The 15,985-nt window shown below is 36.7% G+C and overlaps 1 protein-coding gene across 5 annotated transcripts in view; it reads left to right on the top strand.

Moving 5' to 3' along the window:
- Positions 1-15,985, top strand: part of CLEC16A (C-type lectin domain containing 16A) — a 53,690-nt gene that overhangs the window by 11,567 nt on the left and 26,138 nt on the right. For all 5 annotated transcript variants that reach the window (XM_069870558.1, XM_069870557.1, XM_069870561.1 and 2 more), the window contains exons 9-17: positions 571-684; positions 5,209-5,437; positions 6,462-6,591; positions 8,716-8,816; positions 10,596-10,718; positions 11,534-11,643; positions 12,115-12,159; positions 12,514-12,564; positions 13,899-14,027. In XM_069870558.1, coding sequence (XP_069726659.1) covers positions 571-684; positions 5,209-5,437; positions 6,462-6,591; positions 8,716-8,816; positions 10,596-10,718; positions 11,534-11,643; positions 12,115-12,159; positions 12,514-12,564; positions 13,899-14,027 — 1,032 coding nt within the window. The remainder of the gene's footprint in view (positions 1-570; positions 685-5,208; positions 5,438-6,461; positions 6,592-8,715; positions 8,817-10,595; positions 10,719-11,533; positions 11,644-12,114; positions 12,160-12,513; positions 12,565-13,898; positions 14,028-15,985) is intronic.

Below are 15,985 nucleotides of genomic sequence, written 5' to 3'. Positions count from 1 at the left end.
TATTCATAAGACATATGTAGCTGTGAAGAGAATGGAGATACGCTTGAATTAGGGCTATCACAACTGGTCCTGAGCTGGTTCTGTCCTCATGCCGATTGTATTTTGGCCCAACCTTGTAAGCTTTGCCTCAAAATACATTGTTTAGTGTAAACGTAGCACTCTGTTAAAGCACCGAAGCACTTCTGGGTAAGTGCTTTTGTTTCTCAAAACAACCCAGTTTTCTGGAGCAGTTTTAATTTGCATTCCTTGCTAGAATGTCACAAAACTTGCATCTCAAAGCTGATAAGGAGAGAGAATTTACATTTCTTAGGAGGAGGGAAGAGTATGAAGAGTTATTAAAACTAGGTAGCTTAAAAACGTAGGGAAAGGTCAAACACCCTTAAGGGAGGATAAGATCTCCTGTGTTTTGAAATCGACTTCATGAACTACTGGTGTTAACAATTGTGCTTTATTCTGTGCGTGTCTATATGTTTATCAATTTATCAATGAAGTATGTTCAATGACTGAAATTGTGAAATGGGATGTATTCTGTAATATGTCTGATATTTCTTTTCACCTTTCTTTTAATAGGTTTTCCTAATTATACATTATGCCCCATTGGTGAACTCGTTGGCTGAGGTCATACTTAATGGGGACCTCTCAGTATTTTCTTCTAAAGTTGAACAAGATGTTCAGAAAAACTCAGTAAGTGGGCAACTAAATTTTATATTTTTTTTTAAAGGCAAAGAAAACATTTGAAAAACAAAATCACGCTTCTGGAAACTGGTAAGCTGAGGTGGCTGTTTAGGAGAGAAGAGCAGCAATAGGAGATTTTAGCTTTGTTGTTGGATAGGATAGCAGAAAAATGCTACGTGCAACTCACAGCATTATGTTCTTGTCAAAGTTGCAATATTTTTGTGCATCCATATGTATTTCGGGTAGTAGTATGAGAATGGGTAGAAGACATTAGAATCCTTAGTTCCTTTTGCAGGGATCAGGTGCTACAAAGACTTCTGTCATTTTGATGGGGCACTTTTGCAATCTAGTCGTCTGTGTTCAGTTATTGTTATGAGCTCTTAGGTAGTAAAATAGAAATGAGTCATCACAAGTTTCCTGTGAAATTATTTCCGTATGCAACTTGTAGTAGAAGAGAGACTTAGAAAAAATACCCAGCCTTATGGTAAATCCTTTGGATATAGGAGGAAATAAAGATTTTTTTTATTTTTTTTTTGTCTGAATATTCCCAATAGTTTAGCAGTAAAACTGATCATCTCTGACAGCGTGCATCAGTGTGCATAAGAGAATATAGACCACCTACAAATAGGTAGGAGTGCAATAACTTCATTGTTGCCCTTATACCTTCAGATTTAACACCGGTGTAGGTGTTGCTCAATCCTGTTGTTAGTGTTTTTCTAAGTGTCTTATTTATATGATTTTTTCCCCCTTTTTTTGTGTTTCACAGTTTGAAAAGCTTGCTTGCTACTTTCTAAAGACATATTTGGGGAAGGTAATGTGACCTTACTTTGGTTAAGAGGCTTCTGATAGTAGTTCTGTCCCATAATGTCTGACTGGTCAGCAGAGTTATTGGTTGCATGTTTAATATAAGAGCAGTAGACAGGTTCTTGCACAGGTTTCTTCCCAGTAGTGGCTATAGCTCCAGGAGTTTCAGTGGGGAGAATATACTTCATCCTTTTCATGATACAAGTCATCTTTCCAAATTTCTTCGTAGTGGAAGCTGTGTGGGCTCATCTTAGCCAGTAGCTTTTAGGTTCTGATATTTTGTACTGTTGAGCTTGATACTTAGAACCTAACCTTTTTTAGAAAAGACTGCAGAGTTAACCAAATTGTTTAAGATAAAGCAATTTCTTGCTTGTGTTAGCAAATATCTGACCTTCTGCTAGATGCGTACTGAATGTCATGTGTGTTACTTGTGGAGAAGCAGCTTTCTTACTAAGAAATTTGTGGTGGGAGGGTGGGGCACCACTTATTATAGAAGTGAGATTTTCTTTTCCTTCCATAGTCACTGTAAAGAGTTGCAAAATAGCTATAGTGTGGGTTTTGTGTCCTTGCGCCTATGTTGGGTATATTGAGGGTTTCCTCTAAACTTCTGTTCTTCTCTTATGTTTGTAGTATGGTTTAGGTTGCGTCTTCTTACTGGTCTTAAAGATATGTCCTCATGGCATGTAAACTGGGATTTCTGTCATACCTGAGCAGGTAGTAAATAGGAAAGGTATTGGTTTTCTAGGACAGACATTTAGCAAACCTGCTAGAGGTGGAGCTTTGTTGCAGGGAGAACAGACAGGTGGGACTCCTGTTGGGTGAGGAAAAAGCTTCCATGGGAGAACCTTCAGTTTTTAGTAAATTCTTCAATGAAACCTTGGAGGGGAAAGCCTGTACTGTTGAAGCCCACTGGCAGCAGCTGGTTGTTTGAAGAAAGAGCAGAGAGTAATCTTGAGCAGAAAACCACCATGCCCTGCTCCCAGTGAGGGGAGCTATCAAGCAAACTACTCTCAGTTGCTGAGTGAACAACTGCTGCATATATTGCATAGTGTTTTCTACTGAAATGTAACTTCAGTGAGACTGAAGTTCATTCTAGATACAGAGGCACACATAGCTTAAGTTAAGGTGAGGCAGTCTCTTGTTGCTCTGTGATAGGACTTCCTAGAGCAGAAAGTTGATTTTTGAGCATTTTTAGGTGTTTCAGGGGCTGGTCTTTGGACTATAAGGTGTATCAGGCTCATTGCAAAGATAGGATTGTAGTGTGTTCTGTTGCAAAAAAATTATAAAGTACTATTGAATAGTGGAAGCTGTTTCAGAATCTACTTTAGAATTGCTTGTTCTGGGCTTAGTAAAGTGATGAGCAAGTGTTTTAATTTACTTTTTGACTGAGCTTAGAATTGTGTTTGTTCTTAAGTTAGACCCAAATTTATCTTTTTCTTACTTTCTTTCTGCTATAATTTCCCATAGGAATTATTCTGATAATCTCCACAGCTGCTTGTTTTGGGGATACCTCTGTATGCTTTTGTGAGCCCCAGTTATGTCTAAACCCCTACTCTGCACCCAGCATCATTTGTAACTGAGATGTCTTGGTATATTTAAACTAAATTGTAACTGTCAGTTTCTAACTAACATGAAGTTTCTAAAATCTGAAGTAAGTAGAACCTCGTGTTTATATTCATCTTCCTAATAAGATGAATTAAAGTGGAATGACATGTAGAGAGAGTGGTCCAGGATTACCAGAAGTGGTGTCATGTGTCCTTATGACAGGAGACTAAATGAGTAAAGAACACTTACAAAAAATAAAAGTTGAGAAGGGTTGCAGTTACTGTGTAAAAATGCAACATTTCCACAGTTATTTAGAGCGACAGAACAGTGTTATTTGTCGCAACAGGATCAAATGGCACTTTTTTACTGGAAATCAATTTGTGGAAAAAATCACCAGTAGATCCAACTGCTGACAGCCTGTGAATTGACAGTAACCTACCCGTGGAGATCTGCTGAACATCACCGGGCAGTAATGTTTGCCCAGCCGCCACTGACCGGGTTCTCCACCTTAAAGTATAGCAAACTAAGATATGCTTTTCGTTCCTTATTTTTTCCCTGATGCCATTAGAAGAAATACTCTTCATTCATGACAAGATTTGAATATGCATAGCCAGCAGAATGTATTTAAACTTGTTAGCAGTCGTCGTGCTAAGGTTTACTTTGCTTCCTGTGAGATCTGTTTTCCTTCATAATTCGGATGTGGGCCAGTTCTACCTATATTTCAAGTTTCTTGTTTAACCTACTTTCTCCTTCCTGTAAAAGTTGTTACTGGTACTGCCTTAATTTATCAGCACACATTGCACAAGATAAACCATATTGAAAATATGATTGAAAGACCTTATAGAAGTATAAAATAGCAGTTTCTCAAACTGTAAAATCAACTTAGATAAGCCATAAATGAGAGAAATTAATTTAAATCTGATTTTAGAATGTTTTATATATGTAGCCTTGTTATATTTAGCAGAACAGAATATATATCTTGATTGATTATTTTTTTTCTCAACATTCTTCCTTGAGATGGACCAGGGCACGATTCGGTGCTTATGAGCACATCACTGGCTACTGGTCTCTTCTGTTGTTTTGCTCACATGGCTAAAAGCAGATTAGAAGTGCAAGGATATTAAGTACATGCATTCTTCATAAAGAAAGTAGCTACAGGATTCTAGGAAGCAATTGAAAGAAGCAAATGCAGGAAGGGAAAAATGCATTATGCAACTTGCATGCTACCTTTTTATTTGGAGGAAGCTCAAAGCATCACAGCTTAGAAACAATCTGCAAAATCGTAGGAACCCACATCTTATTATTCCTGCAAGTCACAGAAATTCTTGTAGAGTTTTGTGTCTTCTCTGTAATAACATATTGTTCACTGTTGTTAGGATGACACAAACTCTTGGAAATACTTATTCTGTCTGGGAGCAATTTGTCATCTAAGTTTATTTCTTTGCTCTGTAAAGTAATAATCGGGAAAAATGGCTATTGATTGATTACCATTTGTCTTCTTGTCCAAAATCAGTGTTTTGACTTGAAGGATAAACGTCTGATATCTTTGGGTAAAACACAAGTATAATAGAGTCTTAACACATGTAGTGGTGTTGGTTTTCTGGACGTGGTAGGTCAACATCAGGAGGCCCCTAAAAGGCTGATGTCAGTATGGCTTGTTTCTAATTGATACAAGGACTAATACACTCTTGTGGGAAGCTTAAGATTAAAAAAAACGGAAGCTCACAGCACAGAGCATTGGGTCCTTGCTACTGCCAAAGACATTTAAAGAGTGTATTTCACACTAATACACTGCTCGCAACGCACAATTTCGATTTTGCTGCCTTTATCCATTCTGCAAAAAGTGTCTTAATTTTGTGTGTGCAAGCTGTCTCACCTATTAAGTTTGAAGAAGGGGAAAAATATTAATAAACTTATATTGATGAAATAGGTATCTTCTTGTCTCAAGATAGCATATTTTTTAATGATAGATCTTTAGGATATGTTATTTGGAGATAATTGTTCTATTGATGATTTGATACAGCTTGAGGTCTGCTTTCTTGTATTTTAAAATGGATTTGAGAATTTTAAGTGGTAAGCTAAAGCACATTGTAAAAACCCTCTTTTATATAAACTGATGCTGCTTTATCAACTAGTGTTAAAAATGTCTCGTTTTAACTTGGTGAAAACTCTTCAAATTTACAGGCAAAGTCAAGTATCAGATGTTTCATAAAACCAACAGAAACACTTGAGAGGTCTCTTGAAATTAACAAACAGAAGGGGAGGAAGAGGGTGCAGAAAAGACCCAACTATAAAAATGTTGGTGAAGAAGATGAAGAGGAGAGAGGATCTGAGGATAATCAAGATGACCTGGAGAAAACTAAAGGTACAGAAGCAAGTTCAAAGGGCATCAGAACAGGCAGTGAAAATGAAGGTGAGTATACCAGCAGATAAAAATGATACTTAGAATTTGGATACTTTTATTTACTGTACAGACCTAGTTGTGATCTCTTACATGACTCGTTCTCTGGTTGCACTAAATAAATGTGGGACTGTTACATTTGTTTCAGTCTTTGGCTGTATTTTTTTTCTCTTGTTAAATCATTCTGTCAGAACATGTACTTCTAGTTTGATTAAAAACTATGAAAATGTTTTCATACCTTTCTGTAGGCTTTGGCCCTTATCACAGGGGTACCTTATGTGTATGTGATTATGGGGCACTTTATAAGCAGACTTCACAACTTTAACTTTTCCTTCTGTGGCAAAGCATGTGGTGTAGCCGCTTTACCTACAAGATGATTAGTAGTGTTTTATGCATGTTTCAATAATTCAATGAATGTGCTAAAAGGGACAGTACGTGGTAGATATTAAATTAAATAGAAAATGAAGAAAACATTTTTAACTTTTAGTTTTGCTAATTGCACATTTTCAGGATTTCTGATGTTATGCTAACCTTAAGAAGAAAAGGGTTACAGTATGAGTGGTCTTACAGCGTCTAACTGCTTATTTTACTAGTTAGTAACTATTAGAAGGATGAACATCAGAAACTGGTCTTTACTTTAGACATAAATTGATAAAAATGTGGCAGAATTGTATGCAAGCAACTGAAAACAAGGCCTTTATGCTTTGACAGACTTCTCCAAACATAGTTTCATTTTGATTTGGGTAAACATTCAGTTGAAAAAGCTTTCCTTAAATGGTGTCAAATAACTGATCGTGTACGGTCTGCCATGATTTGAAGAGAATATGACATGATCTACTGTCTAAACTGTACTACATTAGTAGTCATCTTTTCATCCAAATTCTTAAGCAAAACCTAAATTTGGTCCCAATACTTCTACTTAAATCCAATAGGTATATATGTAGTCGTCAATCACTTTTAATGCAAAACAGAAAATACAAAAGAGCTTGCAATAACTATTCGTTAAAACTATGATTTTTTTAATTTTTTCTTTTAGAAATAGAGATGGTAATCATGGAGAGATGCAAACTATCAGAATTGTCCATCTCTACCGTGACAGAACAGAATACAACAGATGAAGAAAAGAGTGCAGCTGCCTCTGGGAGTGAGATAACAAACTGGAACAGGTAGAAAGGAAATGTAGCGTATATTGCTGGATTGCTTCCTTGCCCTCCCATTAACTCTCTTATTTCTCTTAAGGAGTGCTTCAAATCTACCTCAAATTAAAATTGCAGGAGTTCTTGTGGATCATGAATAAGTGAGGCAACAGGAAAATGGTGTATGGCCTCTCTGCTCATCAGTTTCAAAAAATGGTCCTGAGCCTTTGTTAAGTTTGTGCTTCCCTTTATGGCAATTGTGATTTGTTAAGTTGGTACAGTTAAATTACAGAATATTAATACAATAAAATTAGAATGGGAATGTTTTCTTTCCAGAATTCTCTAAACCTCCAAATTAAAACAGAAATTTTCTCAGTTACATTTATGGTCACATCTGTCAAGTTTGAGTACACTGTAGTGTTTTGCCTTTACTAGCAGGCAGTGTGTATTTCAGCGAGCTAAGCCTGCTAAGTTTTTCTAACTTTTCCCTATATCATATGCCTGCACATCAATAGGGGAACAAACAATGCGAATTTCTCAGTTCAGGTCTCAATTTTGCAGAGTGTTAGTAGTTAATTAATAAACCCTACTAACTTATGTACAGTTTCCAAGGTCCATTACTATATCTTAGGGTTATTGAAAACGTCCATTGGAAATGCAGTTTTTAAGTGTTCCTGGAAGCAGAAATTGCCCTGACTTCAACATTTCAACTTAGATATATTACAAACCTGTGAAACACTTTCTCAGAAAGAATTTTCCGTTCTTGTTATTGGAATGCTGAAGAAAAGAGAACCGGAATGTGCCATCTTGTGACACAAAAGTAATTGCAAATGTGTCTCTTGGGGAAATGCACATGTTTAATAGTATTTCAAATTTATTTTTAAACTTGGGAAATGCTGCCTGCTATTCCCAGAAGTTCATTCTGTCTCCATTATAGCTTTGATATAGCTTAGATTAGATTCATTAATAAAGATAACACTTAACTTCATTGTAAAAGTGAAATTGAACCTTGACTTGAACTGGCTTTAAATACATTGTTCCAGGTTATTGCTATTTTGACTAAAATATGTTCCAAATGATTTTTAGACAGAAATTGGCAATGACTACATTGGATACTAAAGCAACTAGGATGCTCCAGTATCGAAAAGGCTTATTTTAGATTAACTTCCTTTTATGATATGCTGCACAGCAAAGGTTCTTTTTAATCGGCACAGCACAGTGGAGTCAAATTAAGAAAGTACTGCTACTGTTTCCAGCTTCAGAAACGCACAGCCATATGACTGCAGGACCATGAACTGAGCAGAGAAACAGTGTGTTTTGTTATTCTTGTCATAGTCTTGTTTTACTAAAAGAGTTGTTGACGTGTGTGGAGCTAAGAAGTGTGAAATAGGTTGTTGTGACTTTGGTTGAGTGGCTTACTGGGATATGTCGTATGACCATGAGGGTGCCACAGGTCTGGAATGGCTATGGAGGAATGCTGTGTTCTGATCTTAGCCCTTCTTGACCCATAGCTGATCACAGTGATGAGTTTGTGGTGGATGCTTCTTGTCTGCTAGGTCTGAAGAGAGGAAAATATATTTGGGTTTATGACTTTTTTATTTTAATATTTCATTTGGATGTACTTTAGGTAATATAATTTTTATTTCATTGCTAAAAAAATACTTAGAAAGGTAGGAATTATTTGGTCTCTTCTGGCAACTCTGACACTCCTCTAACTTATTGCGATGTGGGGTTTTTTTGTCTGTCTGGGCCACGTGGATTTAATTTCTACTTGTGCTCTGAATAGACTGGATGCAAGGCAGTGATAGCAGCTCCTTGAATTTACTTATGTGTACATTTAAAAGAAGCCATAGAGCGCTTCTGCGTACACGCTAACTGTGCTACAAACAACCCAGTAAATGTGTCAACAGCAAATTCATGGGAAAGTATTACGTAATGAATCCTGTTAAAACAGCAGGATTAATGTCAGAATGTATTAATAAATATATTGCTATAGTCTGAGTACTCCTAACAGGTTAAGTTTTGTTTAATGTCTGAAAATGTACATCACTATAAATTTGCCTCTTTTTAGCTGCATGTAGAACAAGATAGCTACTTACTTTTCTGTTGATATGATCTTTTTCTTAACCATTTTAAAATTCCTGCTTTCTACAGGCCTTTTCTTGATATGGTCTATAATGCACTGGACTGTGCTGAAGACGATTACTATGCCCTCTTTGTGCTCTGTCTTTTATATGCAATGTCACACAACAAAGGTAAGCAGTTTTTGTTTTTCCAGGGAAGAGACACATGGTTTTAGACAGGCACAATCTGTGTCTAACTTATGTTTATGCATGCCTGAAAGGCTGAGAAATTCTTTATGTGGGGGAAGCAGAAATAAGTATGCTGTAAGTAAAAACAGTCACCAAGGATCACCTTTTTAAGAATGATTTGTTCTTTGAGGCCATCAGTTTTCTTCCATAGGTTTCTTTGAATTGGATTACTGCGTTTCATTTTTAATCTCTTTATTTCAGTTGAAGCCCACTATATTCAGTCTGCATGTTATATATAGAATCCAATTCTTTCCCACTTTGCATGTACTGTGATTGCTACATGTAAACCAAGCATAAAATGTGGCAAAACTTGAAATCTTAAAATTAAATCTTTGACTACTTTAAACATATAGTTAATGCACAAGGCCTGGGAACCAGATCTGACTATGGAGGTCATATATTGCCTATTCCTATCCAGCTTTGGTAGTCCTGCAGTAATTCTTTACATACTGTAATTCCTCAGCAGTCTTCTCATCCATTGTGCCATAATTAATTGAAATCTTGTTTAAGTTGTTAGTGTTCTATGCCATAATGCATTTTGCAAGTCTCCCAAGGAGCCTGGATTATTTTATAAACTAGCAAACTAAGTTAAATGTGTCTTTGTTATAACTGGGACAGTATGAGAGTATGTAACCATTTGTAAGGGATGATTACAGTTAGCATTTTTGCTGTTTATGTGTGCATTTTAAATAGAGTCCTTACTGAGCAATAATGTGAACATCTCATATGTGTGAATAATCACGTGTTTCCAGAATTGAGAGCTGAATTTAAGTTATTTTCTGCTTATGAAGATAGTTTCTATAACCTATGAGTAATTTAAATGAATTGGCTGCTAGAGTTAACTGAGTGAAAGAGCATCAGATGTGATGGCGAGCTTAAAAGTAAGGATTCTGTTCTAGCTTCAGGGTACCTCTAATAGGCAAGTGGCATGGAGATGAGTCTTGAGGGAACTAGCTAAGCTGAGCCCCTCCTGTTCACCTCCATCCTGTTGATGGCTTTATCTTTTTTCCCCAGGGGTGAAGGAACACTTCCCTGAGATTACAGTTTGCAGACAATGTCAGGGTTTTGAGTCTCTTATGACGAGACACAATAATGCAACTAATCACCAAAGATAATCACCGCACCCTTGCCATGCTGTAGCCCTCTCTGACTTGCATTTCTGATTTCCCAGCCCCACCCCCGCAAGCAGTCTACTTTTTCCAGAAAAATATTTCCAGAAATATCTTTCCCTGAGGGACTTCTGAGCATCACTGTGATAGAAAACCCTAATGTTCCCTTCTAATTCAGTAGCTGAAGCCGTGAATAGCCAAAATCATTAATTGTAACTGTTGCTGCTTCAGAAAGTCCCTTGAAGTCCTTCAATATGGTTATATAGATGAGTAAGCCTGCACTCTAGGCTTGTATTTCTTAAGAATTCTTCTAATTAAGACTGTAGTAATTCAGCTCACTGTATTTGCTTTCAGCGTAATAATTCCCAGAAGAAAAATCTGTTATCTTCTCTTGTTTCAAAGGTGATTTGCTTACATCTACAGTATTGCTGTAAACAGTGAAGAATGCATTAGATGCAGCCTCTTGCTGCTAAGTTTCAGCAATCTTTGCGATGTTTATTTTTCACCAAGTCTCCAGGGTTAGCAAGAGAAATGTAACAGTCAAATACCTACCTTTTTAGAGACTAAATGTTTCCTGGTCCTAAAATCTTTCTTCCTTCTTCCCCTGTAAAAGGAATTGACCCAGTCAAGCTAGAGAGAATTCAACTTCCAGCTCAACATGCTGAAGAGAGAAATTCATATAATCATGTACTCGCAGAAGGACTCATCAGAATAATGAATTGTGCTGCACAACCAGGTAGCACATTTCCAATATTTGTTTTCTTGCTAAAATAAAAAAAAAAAATGCTACCTAGCCTCTTGTCTTTGAGGCGAAAGTGTCTGCTTAGCGTGCTGTTCGAACAGTAAGTAGATATGGTGTGTGAAAGAAAACTATCAGGTTTTCCTTGGTGATAGAGGAAGCAGAAACTCTTTATTTCCACTGAATAGTTATTTTAAACTCAGAACTATACAAAGATCTATATTCCTGCTTTCTGTGTTTTTAATAAACACAAATGTTGAGATGTGTAATGATTTTGACATAATACGGGAATTCATCCTAAAAATATCTGTCACCTGTACTTGTAAAAGTAATTCCAGTGGAGAAGTAATCTTAAACTATGTGATACCCTTTGCTTATAGCAGTCCTTTGTCTCTAGAGGTCATAGCAAGTTTTCCCATGACTTTTTTTTGATTGCAGATTGTATTTTCAGTTCTGAACTGAGATGAGAGTTGGGGTCAAAAGCTGCAACGTCTGTCTTTTGGGTACAATGTCTTCGTATTGATCCCTGAGCTCTGACTGTGTTACTAGTATCTTTTTTTTCATCTTTCTGAAATTATTGGCTTAAAATCTCAGTGGATTCTTTCATTCTGACTTCTCCAGATTCTCATGCCTGGACTGTATCAGAATCCTTTGGGCTTTTTTACGGGAAAGCTATGCATTTTTAGCATGCTACATACAAAACTTGTTTTCATCTTGTAAGTTTCTCCATGCTAAATATGTCTGTGATTCTTTTGTAGTTTTAGTGTGATTCAGCCTGTGCCTCTTTTCTTTTTTTTTTCCCCTTTTCATAGATGGAAAAATCCGTTTGGCAACTTTAGAACTTGGCTGCCTGTTGCTGAAGCAGCTTGTGTTCTCTAAAAATGGCAGCATCATAAAAGATGTCCACCTCGCTTGCCTTGAGGTAAGTATTTTCTTTTGAATTGCACAGCATTACATATCTTTGAGTTTTGTATTATAGTTTTGTGAATGTATTTCGTTTCTGATTGCAATAAGCATGTTCTAGCGACTTAAATTTCACATTTCTCTTTCCACTGGTGGCTCTGTGTGGTGACTGTAAAGGGTCAATATCCCATCTTCTGTTTGCAGCTTTGATGTTTCCTTGCTATTTAAACTGTTACTTCTCAATCAGAGTTATGTTTAATTTTCTCTCTGAAATTTGCACATCATCATCTCAAGAAACTAACAAGCTTGCATAAGCTGCCTTTTAGTAAGTACAAGAACTGTGTTCTACCAAATTCTGGGCTGAAAGCTCTGAGTATGGGCATATTAAGACAGTCTATTCTATATAAGTTTTTGGATTTTTTTTTTTTAAATGTGACTTTTGAGTAAATGGTGTATTTACTCCCTGAAACAGTTATTTTTTCTTTTCTAGGGTGCAAGGGAAGAAAGTGTTCATCTCCTTCGTCGCTTCTATAAGGTATATATGCCAAATGCTTCAGTGTGGGTCCTTCACAGGCTGCAGTTCCTTCAGGGCATATCCGTCTGCTCCAGTTCTGCAGTGTGGATCTCTGTTCCACCATGGGCCCTTCCACTGTGAGGAATCTCTCCCTTTCTTAAAGACGTTTTCCCTGAGGAGCTCAGCTGTGCCCTTTGCTGGGGTGTCTGTAACTGGCTTGTGTCCAGTACAGGGCACCCCTGGCCTTTCCTCACAGAGGCCCCCACAGCCATTGACAGTGCCTGGGAATGGACACCCAGCACATAATTAAAGAAAACAAGTGTGGCTCCATAGCTGTAAGAATTAATGACATCTCCATATCACTTCTTATGATAGGGAGAAGAAATTTTTCTGGATATGTTTGAAGATGAATACCGGAGTATGACGGTGAGTGTCACCCCTTCCGCCCGGCCAAACCCTCACATCCAGACGCAACACAGGAGCAGGAACAAGTACTTACTGATAACTGCTGAATATGCTGTTATCTTTATTTTGGGGAGTAAAATAACAAAATGTGGGTGGGGTTTTGTCTCTGAGGCATTGAATCTGTGCTTACATAAATAGTTTATGTAAAATTTCACATTTTTTTATTAAATAAAAGTATTAATTTCTGAAACAGTATATGAAAACTGCTTTATCCTGGAAAATCACAGAATCATTAGGTTGGGAAAGACCTTGGAGATCGACTCCAACCGTACCTGTCTACTACAAAATCATATCCCCAGGCACCTCATCTACCACCATTTAAACATCTACAGGGATGATGACTCAACCACCTCCCTGGGCAGCCTGTTCCAGTGCTTGATAACCTTTTCTGTGAAGAAATTTTTCCCAGTGTCAAACCTAAACTTCACCTGACACAGCTTGAGGCCATTCCCTCTTGTCCTATCACTTGGGAGAAGAGACATAGTATTTTTGCCAGACAGATATCAATATCTCAATACAGTGAGGCCTTGTATTTTTTTTCCAGTTAAATTGTTAAAAATTGTCCGGTACCTTTCTGAAGCCCACAAGGTTTCAGATTTGTCTGGTGCCACTTTACTTACCAGCAGAGAACAGGGTTCTAGCAAGCAAATATCAGGGCTATTGCCTCATCTAGGAGACAGCTCTGAAAGTTTTAACAGATTACTAAATTTAATCTCAGATAGTTAGTGTTTAACCTGTAAATGTGTTTTAAAACTAATAATCTCCTTCAATTCTCAGGCTAAAATTCAGATAAAAATACTTTGGGTTGTCATTTGCAGGTTTTTTCCACAGTGGCAGAGGTGTTAATGAGCAGCCACTAGCTGTCTTCTTGAAAAAGTACAATCTACAGTTGGTGTGTTGCATTATTAGAGACTTAGAGTTCTTTTTGGAAAGAAAAAGATATGGGAAACTTTCTTGTGATTGAAGTAATTAAAAATTTGAATCAAAACTTAAAATCAAGCTTGACAGACTTTGGTTTTTAGTACTCATGAAATAGTTTTTCTTTTAGTATCTCTCAGTGTTTTCCTCTGTTCTTTTCAGTATGGGAACTTGAACAGTGTGTTAAGGAATGATAAGCAAATATAAAATGGAGATTGCATATAAGGAGCTTAAAATAAGTTGGATAGTGTCAAAAATTTTCAGAAGTCATAACAATTCTTTCCTCTTAAAATATGCAGACGTGAGTTGTATTTGAAAGTAAAGATGCAAATGCTTGTTGTTCAGTATAATCATCAATGTTAAAATATTTTTTATAGATGAAACCCATGAATGTAGAATACTTAATGATGGATGCTTCAATCTTGTTGCCTCCAACGGGGACGCCACTGACTGGTATTGATTTTGTGAAAAGATTGCCTTGTGGAGATGTGGAAAGAACACGAAGAGTGAGTAAGACTATTTTTCTTACTTTCATTTGTGACAGAATGATGTCAGAGACTTTCAACATTTCTAGAAATACAAGCATTTTTCCTTGAAAGCTGCTTGATTGGAAGTCTAATGAAAGCATGATGAAGACAGGCCTGTGTGTAGAATATATCGTATTTACCTGTCCCAGTGGTTAAACTTTTTTCTATAATTTCTTGTGTCTAGTCAATTCAATATATTCTTGCACTGGGGTTTTAATTTTTTTAAACTCTGGAGCCATATACATAAAAAAGCATTTGAATGACACTCATTAATATATTGCCTGTTTCTTTCTGTGATGTAGTATCTCAGTCTATCTTCTATTATATTCCTATAGTAAGAATCTTCGTGGAAGGGTGGGTTGGCCTCATATTGCTTGCATTTCTAGACACAGCAAAAACCAGAATTCTACTCAGGAGTATTCATCTTGCCAAAGTAATTAACGATAGAGATCTTGAAAGTGAGGAGGAGAATAGCAGGGTATCTATTTTTATGTCTGAACTGACATAATCCTTACAGGTGATACTGACCGGAGTAGCAATGTCATTATTGACATTTTTGGGATAATCGATTCTTGGCCTTTATCTCACAGTGCCAGTGAGTCTTTAACATATATTAATGCACAATATTACTATTAGAAAAGTGTGATTCTTTGCATAGCTTTGCAGTTGTGTAAGTGTATCTGTAAGTATATTCAAGTACTCTTGAAGAAGAAACGTATTTCCAGGAATCTTCTAAAAACTTTTTTTTTCATTACTTTTTATAAGCCACACAACTTTTCTTATCAGAACAAGTTAAGTTAGATAAAGTACAGTGAATTATCATGAAAAGTATTGTTCTTGGAAAGCAAGCTTCCTAGAATCTCTCTGCAGCATTTAACAGAATGATACTTAGAAATGCATGTTAATGGAAACTAACTGCTCCATGATTTTCTCATGTGCTAAATAAGGAACGGCTTAACTTCTGTTGGTGGAAATTGAAAAATCAATACGAATATTCCTGTAAAGTCTTTGGGATGGATAGGCATTTCTAATCAGCAAGAACTTCGAGAATGTTCTCTTTTCGGTCCTCCTTCCCCTCAGTACATTGCTCTAGAACTTTTAGAATTTCACAGAATTCCTATGCAACTTTCTTCCAGTGAGGCTATGTTTCTTGATCTGAATTGCTGTAACAATATGCCAGTACAACACAAACCTATTGGGTTTGACTTTTGAGTTACCAAGAACACAAGGATGTTGCTGTTCTTGACAGAACTTGGAAACTTACAAAGCCACTGCCATGAATTTATCTTGAAGCACATAGAATTGCTTTGTAGTAATAGTATTTCATTTCATGACTTCACTCTCTTCAGCCCTGTTCTGCCAGCAGTTTCTGAAAGCATTGCCATTAAGACAGCTGGCCAAGCACTCTTATTTCTGGTTGACAGGAGCCAGAGTTCTGTTGATTTTAAAAATAGAGGGCTGAAGGGATTTGCTTTAAAGAAGTTTAGATTTGTTTTTCCTCGTACTTCCTGCAGTCTAAGAGTTCCCGAGCAATGCAGCTGTTCCCTGAATTCAACGCTTTTACTGTAAGGCAGCAGTTAATTTACAATATCCCACAGAATTACTGTGTAGGAGACTTGTAAAAAACAGAACACTAAGTTATTAAATTATTTGCTATACTGAAATACAGTTCTTGTAATGGAAGAGGATTTTAAGTGATGCATTGTGAAATGTGACTGATAAAAGATTATTGTTCCTCAGCACTTTATCTGGTCTTTGCATAACTTTTAAATCAAAACAAGAATATTAACTTTGCAGAGCAGCTGTTGAAAGTTCCTTGGGACTGGTGCAGCTTTCAGAATGCTTTGCCCTGATCTAGACCTTCTGAGAATATAGACCAAGTTCTCAAAAAATGCTGTATTGAACATGGTTAGTTTTGATGAACACAGAAAATTAAA

The sequence above is a fragment of the Phaenicophaeus curvirostris genome, chromosome 16, assembly GCF_032191515.1.
Source record: "Phaenicophaeus curvirostris isolate KB17595 chromosome 16, BPBGC_Pcur_1.0, whole genome shotgun sequence".
In the NCBI taxonomy this organism is placed as follows: Eukaryota; Metazoa; Chordata; class Aves; order Cuculiformes; family Cuculidae; genus Phaenicophaeus; species Phaenicophaeus curvirostris.
This window is presented reverse-complemented; position numbering and strand designations above follow the sequence as displayed.